Consider the following 20,008-nt stretch of genomic DNA (forward strand, 5'->3'; position numbering starts at 1 on the left):
GATTTTGCAAATCCAAGCTTGATTAATCTGTTTAAACATCTGTGCATCCTCTCGTCTGTGCAACTTATCCCTGGGTATCTCTTTCCCTTCCACCGCCTGCCTGCTTGCCGTGCCCGGCTTTGCCTGCTCCTAAGGGGCCGGACCCAGCCGCAGCCCGCTCCACCGCTTCGTTACACGCTCGCACACGATGCCCCCCTGGTAGCGCTTCAGCCAACGACACCGCCCGCCTCAAAACGCCGCTCGCACTCGCATTCCGCGGCGGAACCGCAGGGCAGAGCCCACAGTACCGAGAAACCGGATCGAAGCGGGGCTGGGGAGCGGCGGCGGCGCCGGCTGCCGCGGGGTGCGCGGGGCTCTGCCACCGTGCCACCATGCCACCATGCCACCGTGCCGCCCCCCCCCCAGCAGTGCCGTGCCATGGGTCCTTCGGTCTGTCCCCCCACTTGTGGAGGCCGTCGGCTCCAGCCCGGCTCCTTGACGTCATGTCTGTGGCGCGGCCCCGGCAGGCGCAGTGAAGGCGGGCGGGTACCGCGTTAAACTTTCAGATCAAGTCCGGCGGCGGTTCCGAACGCCGCGCGCGGGGGGCTGCGTGCAGCCGCCGCCACCGCAGCTGGAACATCTGGAAGCGTTCAGTGTGTCTGTCTGTCGGCGAGAGGGAGAGAGCGGGGAGCGAGCGCGCTGAGGGAGGGGAGGGAGTAAGGGGCTGGGACTGTGCTCTCTTCCTCTGCAGAAACAGCTCTCTGCCAACACAACGCGCTCGGAATGGCTTTGAAGAGGAGGAGCAGCAGCGTTTGAACATCTCTCTTCCCCCCCCCCCTTTTTTTTCCTCCTTTTCTGACTCTTGTAGTTGGTGGATTTTAAAAAGACATTTAACCCTCAGAGGTTTGCCCTGGATGCTTTTGCTTTTCCTTTTTTTTTTTTTTTTTTCCCCCTCTCTCTCGTTTCCCCCCTTCCTGTTCTTTTTTATGGTTTAACAGCCAGAGGTGCTGTGCTAAATTCTTGGAAGGGGCCCGGATGTACTGAGGATGCATTGCAATTTCACTAAAGGAGGCAGTAGTGGAAAGGATCAGTTTTTGGTGTTTGATGCAATAATGGGAATCAGGTAATAATAAAAGGGGAAAATCTGCAGCTCCATTCTTCCGTGTATTTTACCAAGCCGATTTTCGGAGGGATTAATCTGGACTCGTTTTAAATGGTCAATGAAAACAAGAGGATGTACATCCCCGAAGAAAACCATCAAGGTAAGCCTGAGATTCACCTCTGAGGATTTAGCAACCATTCTCTCCCCTACCCTTTGTCCGTAATCTCTCGGCTCGGTTCAGCCGCTGCCCCAGCCAGCGGCAGAACGTAGGGCCGGGGCGGAGGACAGCCCTTGCCACCGCTTCCCATTCGGGGGACACAGCTCCCTTTAGCCAGTTGCGCTGCAGGAAGACCCCCGCAGCCCCTCAGGGAGCCAGGGGTTCATAGAAAACCCCGGCCAAAGAAAAGTTCCTTTGAGTCGCCGTCACTGCCTTCCAGGGCGGAGGGGCTGCGCGAAGCCGCCCGTGCCTCCGTGTCAGGGGCAGATTAATCGGTAGCGCTGCCAGGTTTATGGGATCTTTCCCAATTAATGCCCTCCCGATCCTCCTAACCCCCATCTGGGGACGGCTTCCTAAAACACCGGGAGAGGAGCCCTTCCCTTCTCTTACGCTATTTCTAATCTCTCACACGAGAGGGGAGAGGAAGGGGGAATTAGCTGTTTACACACACATACACCACACACGCTCACGTAACCGAGAGGATGAGGGACACCGGGAGGGCCTGCATTAAAATCAAAGTTGGGTTTTACTTGGGGCAGTGATGTCTCGACAAGCTCTTCTCAGGATCGCCCGCATCATGGATACCAACCCGTACTGCTGCTGCTGCCTCTGGGCATTAGCAAACGTCCCCCGCTATTCCCTGTAGTAAAACTTTGTCCAAACTCCAGAAGCCTCTCCCCCCACACCCCCGACCCAACCCCGATCTTCTGTCCCTGAAGTTATTTTTATCCTGTTACCTGCATGTTGTCCCCGCTCCCTCCCCAGCAGCCCTGCTGCACACACACGTCGGTGTTGCACAGCAGACAGAGCCATTTCCTCCCATCGGCAAGAGAGGAGCAGCACACCGGCGGGAAGCAGCCGCCCCCCTCTTCTCCCCAGAACCCCCTAGCCGAGCGCAGCTTCTTCTTTATTCCCCCATCCTGCCTCCTGCCCTGCCCTCCACGGCACCTCCCACCCTTGGCCGGGGCCCCTGCCCTCTGTGACCGGGCACCTGCACTGGGTGTGTATGGGGTCTCAGCCTCGGGCAGCTCCGCTGGTGCCCCCTGCCCTGAGCCTCTGGCAGGGGCAGCCGAGGGCGCAGCTGAGGAGGTGCGTTAGTGCTGTGACAGCCCGTAATGGTGGAGAGGCAGTGGAGACAACACCATCCTCCTTCCGATTTAATACAGATTAAAAAGAGAAAACCCCTGACACCCCAACAGCCCCCTCCCCTAGCCACTCTATCGAAATGAGGTGGGAGGGGAAAGGAAGCAGCCCCTGATGCAGAGTGCTCCTTCCAAGTGGGAGCGAGCCCGCAGCACATGTATTCAGCAGGCGTAATTGGGCTGCTCTTCCTGGACCAGAGCTGATAAAGTGGATGAAGAGCTCAGCCTCCATAGCAATATGCCAACACTATGGCAACCTAAATCCAGCTCCTTCCTTATCAGCTGCAGTGATTATATAATTGAAGGAACAGTTTTGCATCTGTCTCTTGATGTGGGTTGTCATTACTCCCAGGTGAAAGGGCAACTTCTAAAGCAAACAGAAAATCAGCCAGGTGGAAGAGTTCTATTCCCTGATAGTGCTCGGGCTGCCATTTATTTACAATCTATTTTGATTTTGTGCAAACAGTGCCTGAAAGGTTAAACTGATCAGTAATCGAGAAAACCTGGTGACAAGGAGGTGGGAGCAAACCAATCACAATGTGGAATGGAGTCGTTAAAGCAACCACAGAGTCTCAGTTGCAAGGTAGAGATAAAAAAGAAAAAGAGGATGGGTAGAAGGTAAAGCAAGATGTGTGATCTTGGCATTTTCCCTGTTGGGAAAACTGACTTGAATAAGTCCTTGTTCTTGCACACTTCTCAGTTGCTGGCAGCAAGGTGAACATTCCAGGTACTGCTGATACAAGGCAATATTTTTATATCTGTTCTTGAAATGTGACTGACAGAGCCAGGCCTTTGCCAGCAGTTGTTTTTTGCACATGTCCACTTTCAGTGAGCCTCTCATCAGCTAACCTGTACAGCATTTAGTACTATAGTCTAGGAGGCAGGGGAGCCACTTACTTAAAATAAAGAAATAGAGCATGCTAGAGGCCGTTTGTTAGGTAGTGAGGACTGTGAGGAAGAGAAATTGTATTTGAAAATGCTTTGTTGGCTTCTCAACTGCTGACTTGGGTAGGTTTGTAATACACGTGTTTTACTCTTTTGAATGTGACTTTGTCCACTGAAAGGCTTTCATCCTAAAGTAAGAATTTCTGATATTTTTTGAATGTTAAAATATAAGTCTACCGTGTTTTCATTGCAGTCTTCTGCTGCACAAAGCAAGGGGAGCTGATGATATTACTTGTTGATGCTGAGACACTTCTTAGCATTTATTTTTGCTACACAATAGAACATATTTTTGTAGCAATTAATTATTCATTATTACCATAGAGCATGTGTTTATCTAGAAAAACTTAAAAACCCACCCAACAAGAACCAGAAAAAAGCTTTCAAAACTACCTCCATCACGCTTAATGCACATGTGGGACTGGGTGGGATCCTAGATGGGCATCTTTAATGCGTTTCCCTCATAATATTTTGAAAACTCACTCTCTCATAATAGAAAATGGAAAATCAGTTTGCAAACCCACGTTTCACAGCTCTCTCAAGGGAGGGACCGGTGTGAGTCAACCCAGCCTGTGGTACTGCGAGTCTGAATCTCAAGCATAGCTTTAGCATCTAGTTGAATGTGGATGCTGGACATCCTGCTGGTTGGAGCGGTTTCGGGGTGATTTGATGACCAGCCAGGAAATGAAACGAATCCAGTAGCTTTGCCATGTTTTTTCAGTCCCGGGGGCTTCAGGGGGCCGGGAGGGTAGGTCCCAGTACTGCCTCTCCCGGGAGGTGGCACTGCGGGGCCGCTGAGCCCGGAGCCGTGCCGACGCTTCTCGGTCTGCCTCATTTGTCCCCTGCTCCTCAGGAGGACAGGCCAGATGTAGCACCAATAGATAAGTATCTACCCCAGAATAAAATTCATTAGGATTGAAGAGCCCCTGGTAGGTCACTTATTTCATATAGTACTGATCCTCTGAGTGAAAAGCCCTTTCTGATGCCGTGTCTGAACTATCCTTCCTTCAATTTCAGAGAATGCCTTTGGGCTTTGTCCTTATTGCATATTTTGAACAGATTTCTACCTGCTGCTTGTAGAAAAGAACCCCCTTGTGTATTTGTCAACCATAATTAGGTCTTCTTTCAACCTCCTTTCCTAACCTGCACATATTCTGTTCTTGAAATCTTCCCTGTAAGACACTCTTTTCATAGTCCTTGTAATCTTTTGTATCTGTTAAATCAGGAACTAATTAGTATATCCTTTATTTCTCAGAAGCCTATTGATAGTGAGAGGGTCAAGTCACAAGCATGGTCCCTAATGCATTTTCTGACCTGAAATGAGGGTCAAACCCACAAATACTCCCCTTAACTCTGCAGGTATAAATAAAGATGATTGTGTACACTTCACAGCTGATTTCAGTCGAAGGATTGAAATCTGTCTCGTGCTGTGCTACAAGACAAAACCATTGGAGATGTGGACTAGAATTTATTGGGTGTTTGCTTTAATTTTCTGCTCTATTTTCAGAATGCCACTTTTATTTCCTATAATTTCCTGGGGCAATACTTTAACATATAGGGGAAACCATGCTCTTTTCATGGTGACAAAGTGATCAGACCTAGTCTTCATTTTTGAGCATTTGTTTTTGTGCTCTCATTTTGCTATACATGTTTGTCAGAATAGGCATTAGTTGTGGGGCATAAAGAATACCTCTAAGTGGTTTGACACTTCAGGATTTTTTTTGTGAAAAAAATATCTGAATCACTGTTTTAAAAACACAGTGCTAAAATTCCAACCCTCACAGGTTTAGCAATAAATGCTTGTATTTATAACATATTATTTTCTTCCTCTAAGTACTTGGGACATTCAGTAAGTGTTGAGTGCTTCATTCAATATGAAATAGCAGTGTCATGTAAAAATAGTTAACAGAATGTTAAATAACTCCTTAAACATTCTAAGTAATATAGTGCACTGCATTTACTTGTGGAGAAGACTAGTAAAGTCTTTGGGAAAAGTGCTTAAGTGCATTCAACCTTTTTGTATCCTTAAAAGAATTATTTTAAGTATCCTGCTAAAGACATGGGATTTAAGGTATATACTCTTGAAAGCTTTTCTTTGAAATTCTCTTCAGTCATAGAGACCAGTTTGGGTTAGGTCATCATCGGTGTTCCTGCTGACTGGTTCTTCCTGAAGTCTGAGTTTCTGCCATTATGAACACTTACTTCTGAAGAGCCAAGCTGGTGCCCTCTCTGTAACCAAGGCACCCTTACAAATCCACTCATAGTTGCATCTCTGCTCCTGAATGTATTTTTAGGGTTACATCTGTGTAATTCACTGCAGCAGGTGTGACACATCCTTGCCACGTGGAATTAATTAGAATCATACAATAGAACTATAGAATCAGCTAGGTTGGAAAATGTCTTTAAGATCAAGTCCAACCATTAAAATAATTTATCCTACTAAGATATTTACTTTTAGTTATTTGTCTTAATCTTTTTGTTTTGTTTCCTCACTTTAGTTTAAAGAAAATGTCATATACCTGCAATATTACCATGTATGCTTAGGTTTGGCTTAGTTTCTTACTATTTTGTGGAAAATGGATTTACATCTATCCTTACAAAAGGATCAATCTGAATAGCAATCATTCTTAAATTTACTTTTTTGCCTGCCTGTGTACATGTGTGCGAATTGTCATCATGGCCATCTGACGTTAGAAACTGTCTTGTTTAACCCTTTCTGGGAATTAGTACAAGGAACAGTCACTGAAGTTCAGGAACAGCAAATATAAGATCTCTTTTGAGCAAATGTGCTGTATAAATTTATTGTCTATCAAACAACTTAACAGATGTGACCATGTACAGTAAAAGTCTCTTGAATGACTGAAAACAACAATAGGATCAACACTGAAGAAAGCTTTTTCCAATGGCAGAGATATGATTTACAAAACATGATATTATTAAATTGTTCAATTGCCTATTTTTTTTAAGACTGTAGAAAAACACGATATTTTTTGGTTTTGAGTCAATCTTTTCATCTAAAACACTATTTCTTATTTAGCTAATGGGGATGAGATGAATTTGAGAGGAAGTATACTAATTAAAATGCTTATTGCTGGAATTTGGCATCAACAATTTTAAGAAAAGACAACAATATTAAGCATTCAGACATACTGGTTGCCACCAAATACTTTTCATTTTGACACAGTTCATCTCTTACCTAATATAATATTGGCATGTTTTGTGTGTAATTTTACTAATGGAAGCTAAAAAATATATAAAATTATTATTTACTGTGTTTAATCATTTTTACTTTGCTGGAGTAAAAGCATTTAAGCTACCTGGGATTTTTTTTTCCTCATCCTGCCCTTTGTTTTTTATGCAAGAAGAAGTCAGTCAGTGCCGCGGAACGGACTGTCTCCACAAGTCAGTCTTCTGAGCAGAGAGTACGGTGATGGGCTTATGGTGCTTCTGCCAGAAAGCAAGTGTAGTTTTAGGTGTTAGCATGGTCATGCTGGGAGCTCTGAAATACAATGATGAAGTTGTATGATCCCAAGGGCACCTGTTGTTATTGCAAGGTTGTCATAGAATAAGTCAGGGTGCAGTCAATATTATATATAAATCTTGGCATGAAAGAGTCCTTTAAAGAGTTTCTGTCCGTTTCCATGGATGGGACATAATGATGAGAGTGATATAAAGATTACTCAGAGCCACATCCAGTCAAATCTTTAATGTCTCTGAGGACAGGGCTTCTGCTGGGCAGCCTGTTGCTGTATTTAACTACCCTTATGGTAAAAAGAAAAAACAAACTCCAAACAAAAAAATCAACACGTTTTTTCCTAGTATCTGCTCTGTATGTTGAAATCTGCATACTTAAAGATGGAGAGCTAATTTACATATGTCAGCCGGGAGCTAAGCTGCAACCATGTTTCTGTGTTTAATCGGACACTGTGGCTATCTGTTGAAACTTTGAGGTTGGAGACTTGAGGAGCTTTTGCCTCTGTGCAGCACACCTTTTTGAGTAGTTTTCTTGTTTTTATTATAGTTTGTATTGTAGGTGAGGTGAGGTAAGTCTGGAGTCTCAATTGCTCTTATAGGCACACTGAGTTCATAAGTGGGTTGTTTTCCTGCAGTGTGCTAGAACAGCTTTCTATTTTATTCTGTGGCTAGAGTCAGAGACCGGCACATGTAATAATGAGGTAATAGAAATCTATGAGTAGTTCAATGTTTAATGTTCCAATACATGTTAACATACCAGGTCAATAGATGAATCCTGCTATAATTTATAAACATTTAACTGAATCTGTAGGGCTTGAATCCAAACAAGATTAGGGTCCTAACTTGGATTTAGATTCTTCTTTTCCCAGTGGACCAAAGAAAATTGAGATAACTGTTAATGGATGTTCTCTGGTATGTTAGAAGCTTATGAAGAAGTGCTAACACTATATTTGTAGAAGACTTTGCAATTCTCTTTTTTTCTCTGTGTGTGAGAGAGGCTTTTTTTTAGTCCCAGTTATTAAATTCTAAATCTCAGTTGCTGTCTCAGCAGGCAAAACATTTAGAATCCATGAAAAGAGACCAGCAAGTTGAATCTCCTTCAGCAGCTGGGAGGAGTTATCCTGGTACCAGTTAAAGCCTTGCCTGTGGGAAGAAACAAAAAAAAAAAGGTTATTTAACCTGACACCTGTAAGGAAATAAAAGAAATCCTTAAGATTCATCAGTCTCCTGAGCTGGGCACTGACAAATTTAGCACAGTTAAGAGGGAGAGAAAATTTTCTGCTTTGATAAAAGACAGAAGATTAAAATAAAGTAAATCTTAAAGGTGATTGGAGACTTAATGGTTTTCAAACCAGACTGAGGAATGAGACCAAGAAATCTGGCTGTCTTTCCATCATGTGTATTAATCTTATGAGCCAATTATTTTAAGGAAAATATTGTCTGAGATCCATCTAACTTTAAAAGATGCTTTATCATATGTTTAAAATATGCTTCTCTAAATGGAACTGTTATTTGTCTTAAATTTCTCAGGTTTTCAGCCTATGATGTGGATGGTTGCCTTTGGGTATTTTGGAAAAAACAATTAAATATGACTGAACATGACATTATAATTACAAAGTAAATATGCTCTAATTAAGTAATTAACTCAACATTTCTTCCTAAAGGCATTGTAGGAACAAATTCATGTTACTGATCAGATTTCAGATTTTTTATTCCAAAGGAGGAGAAAAAAGATTTCTGTTCTTCAATGTGCTTGGCTAGATGTAAGACTTCTTAAGAATCTTCAGGTTTTGAAATTTAATATGTGGTTTTGATACATCAGATATTCCTTTAATGCTTTTTGTCAGATTAAATAGTCTTTAAATATACAAAAAAAGAACCTGTGTCTCTTTGCTTGTAAGTCAGTCCAACTCTGTTAGGTACCATCTATATCCTGCTTAATGCTTTATTGACCAAAAGAGTAATTCTGAAATTGAAACTTGTATGATATAGCTGTTAATAGTAAAATTCATGAATTTTAGATATAGAAATGCCACAGTGGACTGTGTGAGAAGCAAGGGAATCAGGTGAGTTCGGGAATTGAAATTGTTGTTTGTTGAAGATAGAAGAAAGACGTATCATTGCATTTAAATACATTGCATAGTGTATTGATGTTGAACTTTACGGTTAAATCTGATACAGATTGACAAATATCAGGAAGCTGAAAGTTAAGACTTAGATGCCGTGCCAAACTTTGCTGTGTTTCCTGTCTTTCATATCGTTCACAAAATAACTTTTTGCATGCAGACCCTGTATGTAAATCTTAGAAACCTGGATTTAGTTAAGTACAAAGGGGTCTGATTCTCTTGGGGTAAATTTAGCACATTGACAGCAAAGTTAGCAACTTAAGTCACATAAGCTCAAGTGCCTTCAAGAAAACAGAAGAAATCCATGATATTCATTAATTTCTTGAGTTGTAAACAAATATATATAGGGAGGAAAGCTTCACCTGTGTACTGAAATTCCTATGATGCTTAAATTGCCTATTGCTGATTTATAAATTATATAAATGCAGAGTGTTTCAGGTGTAATTTAAATTTGTATTGGTGTCTTTAGAGAAAAATAAAATATATTTAGAGAGCAAAAGTAGAAAGTGATCAGGTTTAATTGTGATTCAAATGGAACCTTTATGTGACTGGAGCAACAGGTGGGAGTGAGTTATACAATATTTTTATATCACTTTCACCTTAATGAAAATTGTAAGTGGAAAACCTGCGATTTGCAGACATCAGTCAGGTTTGGTCAGGCAGTGTCAAAACTTAGTTCTTCAGTTAGTGGATGGCTTGAATGATATAAATCTAATATCTTTTGCCTGCCAGATTCTCACTGGCTTTGGCTTAATTGCATAAATCCTGTGAGTGCAAAATGTTTGTTAGCAGGTGTTTGGTGGTGGTAGTCCTGTACCTAGCAGCATACTCTGGTGAGCTGAAACACATTTCTGCACAATTTGTGATTTGAGGGCAAATATAATGACATAGTGGTGACTGGAATATAGAGACTATCACTTGTCATTTGGCCATTATAACAAAAGTCAGAAATAATAGCAGTGTGTGAAATATTAAGATCAACATGGCTTGAAGACTTTTATCTGCTTAAAGGCAAAGGGTGTCAACAAAGATCATAAGAGATGAAAACTCGTGTCCTAATTCGCATGCAGTGCTAAAAGCTGTTATGCATGTCATAAAGTCAGTCAGAAAATAACTAGCAGTACTTGCTTCTGACAGTTCCTAAAAAAGTCAGGTATCAAGCTTCAGGAGAGTATGGAGCTCTACAGATGCTTGGCAGAATCTTTGGGAAGGTATCTAGCACACAGTCAAACCTGAAGTGCTTTATAAAGGATCATGTCTTAAAATGCAAGTAATTCAACAAAACATAGCAAGAAATTTTTAATGCTGATAATGCAATTTCTGTGACTTCCTATGACACATCATGCTTAGGCATCATCTTAGTGCTTTTAATTTGCAGTGTGAGTAATGCAGTATAGAACATTTCTGTCAATAGGTATGTATTTGACTAAATCTACATTCTTCTGTCTTAATGCAAAGCTTTTACTGAAATAAGTTTTCCTTCAGGTTTTACAGTACATACAGGTCAGCAGTTTTCTATCTGTTTTCCTAGGACTTACCATTCATATTGAGAACCTGGCTGTTGTCTTGCTATCCCTTGATTACGTTCTTATTTCGTCACAACAATTTTGGAATATGCATTTTTGAGATTTTTCTGTTGTGCTTTAAGGTGGTTTCTCCTGGGGAAAAATAATGCATAGAATACACAGCTAGATTTAACAGAATGTTGCTTAAGATTTTGGCATGCATGCTGTAGGGCCAAAGGATGTGTTATTTATGAGACATGGATGGAGAAACCCTATGTGGAGTCAATTCTACAAATATCAAAGGGCAGGAAATGTATTCTTACTGCATGCATCAGTGGTGTTTGATACTTCAAGAGGAATGTGGTGTAAGCTCATCCAGGTGGCTTAATATATTGGTGAATGTCAGTATTGAAATACTATTTTAAAATATCATTTAAAAATACAATTACCGTAGAAGATGGAAAGCCCCACTTGTCATCTTAGGATTTAAACATCTAGTTCATGTAGCTAGTTATTTTAATAACAGCAGTAGAAAGTATCTAAACCTGATTCTGCTGCTACAAAACACTGGACAAAGATTTGACAGATTGTCAGGTGCTATTTGAGAGATTAATGTAAAGACTAGAGTACAGACATTAGAGGATCAGACTGTATTTTAATTTATTTCTGTATTAGGATATAGGCTTCCAGAATGTCTGCCAAACCTCCACAAAGGTTGTGTTTCTTTCCTTTTGGAAGGCTGGCAAATAAATATTTTCTCTGAAGTTGCCTGGCCATTTTCTTACATACTTACGAGGTCATGATATCTGTATTTTGAGCAACTCCCAGTGTCAAAAACTCTATTGCTCGTCCCAATGTGCCAGGTCAATAGGATTGAAAAAATAATTTTCATTAACTATGTTCTGTGTGCTTATGTGAAGATACTACTCTCAGAGGTGCAGGCAAAGAAATTAATAAGACATTTAATTTTAGTGAGATGCATGTTATGAAATGGTATGTAGTTACTGATGCCATCAAGCCTGTAACAGACGTGGATATAGCAATACTGGGATGCTTGATCCATCTGTCTGGATGCCAACAAGAGAAAACAGCTGCTGCCCTAGTCCTCCTGATTTCACAAGCAGGTTTGAAACATGTGTTGTGGTCAGAACAACAGGTTGGTTTGTTGTAGAAGTCCAGCTGTGGTGATTAAGGGCAGGGCTCTTGATTGGTCCCTCCGTACAACTGTTGTCCCATGACTTGTATTATTCCTTTTCAGTTCTGATAGCTCTCATTTTCTCTGCCTATGTGCCTCCCCTCTCTGACCAGTCTTCTCCAGAATAAACAACCCACCCTTGGTTACCTTTTTTCCCCACTAGTCCCAACTTTTCTACATCCATAACCAGATTTGGTGTTTCTGGCATTGGTATTTTGTAAATCTGGCCTCATTTGGCATTCCTGACACAGTTACCCGGAGGCTGTTGGCCTTGCAGTACTCCCCAACAGGACTCCAGTACTTCCCTTCAACTAGCTATGAAGTTTGGTCATCTCTGACTCCTCTCCTTCTTAATGGTGTGTGAAATCTGGCCATTCCTTATAGTGCTACCTGTAATCCATGTCAGCATCTGACTATGTTGTCACATCTGGTAATTTCTCATGTCACATCCAGTAGCTTTCCATGTCTTGTTCAGTTATTCAGGCCAGGACTGAGTCATCTGCCTGCAGCCTTAATAAGTACTCTGAGTAGTTCTAAATACTAGGTCTAAACTTAACTCACCATGTGGGTGCTGTATATTAACAAGTAAAGGGGATTCTCTTCCTTGGAAGAGAAGGCGGAACTTTGGAAGAAAAGCCTGTGCTTGAAGAGTGGGCTAACAAGAACCTTATGAAGTTCAAGGACAAGTCTAAAGTCTGGCATGTGAGTAAACACAATCCAGGAGTGCAGGACAGGCTGGGATCTACCTGGCTGGGAGCAGCTCTCTAGAAAGGGATCTAAGGGTCCTGGTGGGGACAGTCTCAGTGTGAGTGAACAGTGTGCTTCTGCAACAAAGATAGCCAACAAAATGCGGGGTTACATCAACAAGAACATCACCAGCAGAGATAAAGAAGTCATTATCCCCCTCTACTCAGTTTCTGTCAGGCTACACCTGGAATAGAGTGTTCAGTTTCAGTCCCCGCTGTACAAAAAAGATGTGGGCAGGCTGGAGAGGGTCCAGAGAAGAGCCACAAAGATGATCAAAGGACTAGGAAGCCTGCCATGTGAGGAAAGGCTGAAAGAACTGGGTTTGTTCAGCCTAGAGAAAAGAAGGCTCAGGGGAGACTTTATCACCGTGTTCCAGTATTTAAAAGATGGTTATCTCTCTTTTTGCAAGGAATTGCATGGAAAAGACATGGGGTCATGAGTATAAGTTACTCCTGGTGAGATTCAGACTGGACTTAATAGGAAATTTTTTCACAATGAAAATAATCAGCCATTGGAATAATCTCCCCAGGGAAGAGTAGGTTACCCAACATAAGACACTTTTAACATTCAGCTGATTAGGCTGCTGGGGCAGATCATGTCTAGATCATGCTTTGCCAAGAAAGGTTGGACCAGATGATCCTTGAGGTCCTTTCCAACCTTGTATTCTATGATCCTTTGCACTTATATTTTTTCAATGGCAACCAGCAGTTTTATAGTTAGGGGAGACAATGGCCATGGAAGGAGACCAACATTACAGGTAACTGAAAATAAATAGATCAGGCAGGTTTGGTCAGAAATCTATAGGTTCATGAGGAGTCAGTGCAGAGATCTTGGTATGAATTTTGAATCAGATACTTTATCATCATGGTTGTGTGTTTTCACTCAGGTATGAATTGCAGAGATAAAGTGTTCTTCTCTTGAGTGTTACTATAATCAAATGTGAATCTAATAGAAAAGGGACTTCTGTCTGGTCTTTCTCTGGGACTGTACATATTAGTATGTGATGTGTACACAAGCGCACTTGGTGCTAATGGATAAGAGGAGTTATGCCTCTCTTCCTTCCAGTTCTATGCATACTTATCAGCAGGCACCTCCGGGCTTGAATAGCAACCTAGATATACAGGGACTTCTTTTTTTTTTTGTCTGCCATCTTTAAAGTATGTATATCAAGGGTATTTTTAATTTTGTTCTCAAATAGTAAAAAAAAAATGATCTATGCTCTGGAACCATTAGAATGTCTCTGAGATGTCTGCAGCTGCACTGTGCCTACACAGTTGTGTGTGTGTGTATAGGTAGAAGTATAATATGCTTAGTGGACCAGAATGAATAAGTGACTGCGGTTGGAAGGATCTGTGTTAAAGAAGATTTGGAAAGAAATAGAATAGTATGAAATGAAATAAAATAGTCTGTTTTCAGATTGTCATTTTCCATATAGCAAAAATAAACATTTGTCATGGATGTCATTTTACCTCACTGTGGTTGTTTAAATTGTCTAGTTGGAGCTAATCATCTACAGTTCATGTGTAGTCAGTGGAGAGGAAGGCAGCCATGGCTGCAGAACATTACAGATAACTAAAAGAGGTGAGGTGGGCTGCTTTTTTGGAGGAACTTCACTGTGCCTTAACTATATAGATAAAGAACTGATAACTAAGACTACATGTTGGATTTTACATTGCTGGAGCTAGGGAAGTGAGCTCTACTTTCTGCATGTGTGTTGATTTCTAATTCTTGTCAACAACAGAAGTATAATGTGGAGAAAGGAGTTATGTGTACCTATAGCAGGTTTTAGTAAGTCACCTATCTTCCAGGTGACCTGCGTGAATGAAAATACAATAAATGTATGCTTCCTGTCTGAATGTATGCCATTAAGAAAATAAATTGTTAAAGAAAAGCATGGCAATAAAAATAATACTTCAGGAAAAATCCCTGTTGGAAATTCACGGAAGCTGATTCTTGAAGAATATCCCAGTTTTTATCTGGGGTGAGAACAATTAAGTTTTCTCCAAATTATGTTTAGAGTGGAGAATATTGTGAACACAAAATAGGTGGCTTCCGGAAGGAGAGTTGGGGCTTTTCCAGGCAGTGTCGGAAGGATGGCAAGCATGCCAGAAGACACAGCATCAGTGAAACCATGCTCTAATCAGTTCAATCTGCTTCTCCTAACTAGTGTGCATGGTTAGCTGTGCTAGCTGGAATGTACAAAATGTACAAGGAAAGATTAATAGTTAAGTAATAGCAATGTAGGGAGAGTTCTCTGCAGTAACTCTTCTGTTTGTGTGTTTTGTGCTTTTTGGTGAACAAATACAGCATGCCTGATTTTGAAAGTGTCATTTTTGAACTATTGCAAACTTATACAGTAACAGGGTCCCAAAGAGAAGATAAATTGAGGTGCAGAATTCATTTGGTTTTGTGAATTTGGTAACTTTGTTCAACTGTGTATTATTGGCAAATATGCTGTGGCCTGCTAGAGCCTGGATTACCAGGCAAAGTGTGCTGGGTCCATGATTTCAGCCAGAGGGAGAGCATTTGTCCCTCCAGGATGCAGACAGAGGAGGAATAGAAAGGTATTTAATTCTGGTAGCATCAAGAGAAAAGGTTAACCCATCTCAGCAGGGCAAGTTTTTATCATTGTATATGAAGGGTGTCACACACTTTCTTTATACCTTTACAATCCCAACGAACATGCATCTTTTCAAAATTTCTTCCTGTCATTCCACAAGCAGGGACATGAAGTCTTTATGTATCATCCTGTTATCTCCTCAGAGCCTCTCTTCCCAGAATTTATAGCCTTGACTCTATCATGCTGCCCTTTGCATAAGCTATGTAGTGACCAAACCCTGCCATGGCCTGGAAGCAGGGCTGTGCTGCAGCAGCTACAGTATGTGGAACAACTATTATAGCTTCCCAAAGAGCATCAACAAGAAATTCTGCTCACAGAAATTGTCATGTGTGATGGGGTAGATGAGTTCAAAGTGATACTTCCCCTTCTTATGAGGTGCTGATAAAATAATTAAACTTTTTGAACTCAAATTTGAAAACTGAAGCTCAAAAATAGGAAACAACGGGATTTTTTTTCCCATGAAATATAACAGTTTTTTAAGATATAGTATTTTCCATCAGTGGCTTCCAGTTTAAACTTCCTATGCAAACCACAAACATATGTTATGATGCCTCTATGGAAAGCTCTTCTGTAATTTTGCATGGGGTTGTCTATGATGCTTTCTGTCATCATTTCACCATTTGCTGTTGAATGCTCTTTTACTGCCTGTGCCTGCTAATGATACAATGAGTCAAAGCTTGAGACATGAGAATGTTTCAGGAAATGTATAGATTTAAGTGGGAGTAATTTACTTAAAATAACGTAACTGGTTTTGTAGCACTACTTTTCTGATTGAACCATTGTGCTGCAAATAACTTGAAAAAAGACAACAATAGGCATTCCTACTCTATGTGAAAATCTTGTATTTATTACATTGCAGACCTCAATATGTTGTAAAAGATACCATTTTATAGAGGAATTTCTGACTGATGTTTTTTTAAATATCATCATAATTGCTTCATGTTTCCTACTGTCCTTGGGCTGTCTGTGGATAACAGAAGCCAAGCTGAAGGATCTCTCCCAGCAGTTTCTGCATCCTGCTGTTTGAGTATCATAAGGGACATTAGAAAAATACCCAGGCCTGAGCTGGGGAGGCAAAGTGGAGGTGACCCCTGACATTTCACATTTAAGTTTTCCACTGATTTGGCCTCCTCATTGTTAGCAGTGTGTAACTTCTTAGACATCTGAGTTTGCTTAGTTACAGCTACCAAATATATCATTTCATAAGGGTTATTCCAGTTAGCTGAAAGGGTCATGTGATGTCAAAAATCTTTTGCATGCTCATGTTTATAAATTCTGATAAATTTTTTTTTTGCTGTCTCTATATAAGACTAAATGATTCAGGTATATTTAGTGTCTCAATGTAATATATTATCCCATTCTATGTTTTCTTGTACTCCTTTTTCTTAGTTCTTTAAACTGTTTTATTCTTTTTGAGATGTGGAGTCTAGAACTGGGGCCTGTGATGTGTTCTGTAGCAATGCTCTGTACAGCCACATTACCTGAACTTTGAAGCTCGCACATAGATTGAAACTCATTGAGGTCTATGCTGTCTGTGTGTTAGTTCACTCTGACCATTAGTTAAAGCCAGACAGCTGGCTCTCAGGACTAAGCAGCTCAGTCATGAAAGAGGAGTTAACTTGCTTGTATGCCCTGCCTCCAGACAGGGAGGGCACAATTTCATGGCAAGCTCTGCAGGCAGTGAGAGATGCTTACTCCTTGTAAATAGGCTGGATGTTTTGGGGTTTTAAAGTGTTGGTTGGTTGGTTGTGGTTTGGTGGTGGTGGGTTTGGGTTTGTTTTTTTTTTACTCCTAGCAAGCAGAAGAAATGCAGAACCTCTAGACCAGTGTTCAAATGCTATCAGAGTAGATGGTTTGTAGAAAATCTCAGCTTTTTTGTGATGTGTATTCTATGAAGTCCAGAGAGCCCCAAAAATGGAACACACAAGCCTCAGCTTTCACTGTGTCTGATGTGATCTGATAACTGTCAGAAAGGTGGGTCTGGAGCAGTGGCTAGAGCACTGATGCAGTGGCAGTGCTAAAATACTGCCCACTGAGATCTAAGCAAGTGCTCTACAAACCTAGTGCGCATCTGCTCTTGCCACCTTTGCTCTGGTGTGTGTCAAATCAGTAATGATCAATTAATCTGCCTTTATATAAGCAGGATTCTTTATTTTTAGAAAGAATCTATAAAGACTATCTCAAACACTTGCCTGCATCCACTGCAGAAAAGGTCACAGAGAAGCTGGTTAACAACGTTTGGATAGACAACCAGTGACATAAGGACTATTTCAGGGTTATGTGTTACAATGTTCAACCTAAGATATAAGCCAGATGCTGTTTATTCTCCTACAGGTGCTTACAAAGATTGTCTCTTGCTAATTTTTCCCACCTTTTGTTGTCCCCTCCTTTTTTGCTACAGTTTCATTCTTCTGATTTAGTGCCTTATTTAGTTTGGAAATGCTCTTCACTGGCAGAGCAAGTCAAGAGTGCTTGTTTTTGCATCTGGATATTACACATGCTTAATATTCAGACTTGGAACATTCCCCAGGAGGATACCAGTAAATAAAAAAGAATGTCAGAGAAAAGTCTGCATGCTAGAGATAGAATATAGTACTTTAGATACCAAGCAACTCAGTAAAATGATTTTCTTCTATGCAAAGTGACTTTAAAAACATGACTCTAAATCTGTTACTGCTGCAGTGCCTCGAGATCACAAATGTCTGGTACGAGGAAAAGTGGTTTTATTATTTTTTTTTAAATTGCCTTTTAATATCACCCTGAAGTTGAAACAAGCACTGTTTTCCTTTGTTGTATAGCATGGTTTGTATTCATGTGGTTAGTAATTTTCTGTGGGTTTGCTTTAATGGAGGTTTGCAAGGGCTTCCTCCTTCTTGTCTTGCAGAGCACGTTGTATATTGAGCATCCTCTTGAGATTCTGTAGATGAAAGGAAACAGAAGGATAGGACTGAGGCAGCATTTTTTTTTGTCTTCTCTCAGTTTCAAATTTGCCTTTTTTTTTGCATGATCTCTTTCTAGCACCTTGCTGGTGCCAAGTTACAAAGAGTCCTCCCATTTGAATACTTTAATTTTGCCCCAAAATTATTCAGAGATAAGATACCATTAATTAGATGAGTGAAACTAGGAGAAACCCTTGACCTTACCTGTCGTTGTCTTAATCCTTAGGATTTGGCAAAACATTTTTATAGTCTGTTTTAAAACTTTCCTCTGCAGTTGCTTTTTCTGATCTTCTGTTGGTTTTACTTCAGGCAGCGGGGGGGGGGGGGGGGGGGGGTTGAGGAAGTAATTGCATTTTAAAAATGGGAAAAATGTGGTTTTTAGAACACTGAGATTAATAGGTGAAATCAAAGTCAATTTTGACACTTGAAGTATCTTTTAATATCTTTTCCTTTGAAACTGCCTGCATTTCAAGAAGGGAATGCATCTTTAATTTATTAGGATATTGCATGCCTAATCTAATATTGGGTAACTGCAGTTTAAAATAAATTCTAAGTCTTGCCTTTGTGAAAAACAATAAATAGTTTTTAGGTGATTGTTTTGTGTGAGTGCTAATGATATGGTTTATAGATGTCTGGCTTTCACAAAGTATTATGTAATAAGTACCTTTTTAAAATTGGGTATATACTATTCTCTTAAGCTATATACCCAATATCTGGGTTAACCCTGGATTTGGGTGCCTGCTGTGGTCAGTTCTTGCAACGCTACCCACAGACTCAAGAGACAGCAACAGTGGTGCAAGCCATGGTGCTGGAAAGCCAAAGGGGTTGTTGAAATTTGACCACTTTGGATGAGTGGGCTAAAAAGGAGGAGGGATGTGGACCAGATGACCTTCAGAGGTCCCTTTTAACTTAAGACATTGTATGATAATGTGGATTAACGACTTCTTGATGTGGGTATCACCAGTGAGAGGGAGGGCTAGCAGGGAGTACTTATGGCTTGTATAGAAGCTTAGATATCCACTCCTTTTATACACTTCCAAAGAACATTCCAACAAGCTCTGCCTGCTGTCTGGATTTGTGCAGCTGAACACTGACTCCACAAGCAGCAAGAAGAAGCAAAAAAACCTCATCCTCTAAGAATTTGCACTGTGTATTGTTTGTCAGGGCTGATCTCCATTTAGAGCTGGATGCTGAAGGGTTTGTTTTGTTTTGGTTTGTGTGTGTATGTGTCTATTTTTACTGAAATTCATATTGACTGTAACTCAGATACAGACCTATATAGAGATTCCTTTGTGCTTTCTAGTCATCAGCTGATGTACCTGGGAACACAGTGCTATTTGTGGCCTGAGAATACTATGAGTTGTAGAAGAATTGTGATTGATTTTTCTAGGATGATGTATCATTGAAATTGCAGGCTTTGAATTATTTAGATATCATACAGTTGCACATATTTTCCAAATTTTGTCATGTTTTGGGCCAAAAGCAGCTACAGAGTTGTTCTGTACCTTGTGCAGAAACACATGTGCATGTATATACTCCCCACACATAAGTGGAAGTCATTTCATCTCATTTAATCCACTTAAATTTCATGTGCAATTAAACTTATGTTTTAGATTACTTCTGTACAATCTGAAGAGAGATTGGCACTTCTAACAGCTGGTTTCACTTGTATTTCAAACATCTGTCTTAAGAATGGAAGAAATGGTCCTCTGCGCAGACCACAGGGGGAGCTTCAACAAGATCCCATTTTAAAAATGATTTGGGTAGGGTGAGGCAAATCACATTAACAACTTTGTATATTTGTTTTTGTCCCGTTCCGCATTCTCAGGTAAAGAATCTGGAGACCATCTATTACAGCATCTGATACATTTTAAACCTGTAAGAGTTTTATTTCTGTAAATAAGTTATATTTAGATTACTCACAAATAAGAAAATGATGAGTAGTTAAGTTGACAAGTTTTTCAGAAGGATCCAATCTATTGAGTTATGGTTAATCTCCAGAGGGATTTTGCTGAAGTTA

General features: G+C 40.7%; 1 protein-coding gene across 1 annotated transcript in view; it reads left to right on the forward strand.

Annotated features, from left to right (window-relative positions):
• The first annotated feature begins 952 nt into the window (after positions 1-952).
• CACNA1C (calcium voltage-gated channel subunit alpha1 C) overlaps positions 953-20,008 on the forward strand; it is a 448,111-nt gene continuing 429,055 nt past the window's right edge. The window contains exon 1 of the mRNA XM_013127834.3: positions 953-1,241. Coding sequence (XP_012983288.2) covers positions 1,193-1,241 — 49 coding nt within the window. The 5' untranslated portion in view covers positions 953-1,192. The remainder of the gene's footprint in view (positions 1,242-20,008) is intronic.

The sequence above is a fragment of the Melopsittacus undulatus genome, chromosome 5 (assembly GCF_012275295.1).
Source record: "Melopsittacus undulatus isolate bMelUnd1 chromosome 5, bMelUnd1.mat.Z, whole genome shotgun sequence".
In the NCBI taxonomy this organism is placed as follows: Eukaryota; Metazoa; Chordata; class Aves; order Psittaciformes; family Psittaculidae; genus Melopsittacus; species Melopsittacus undulatus.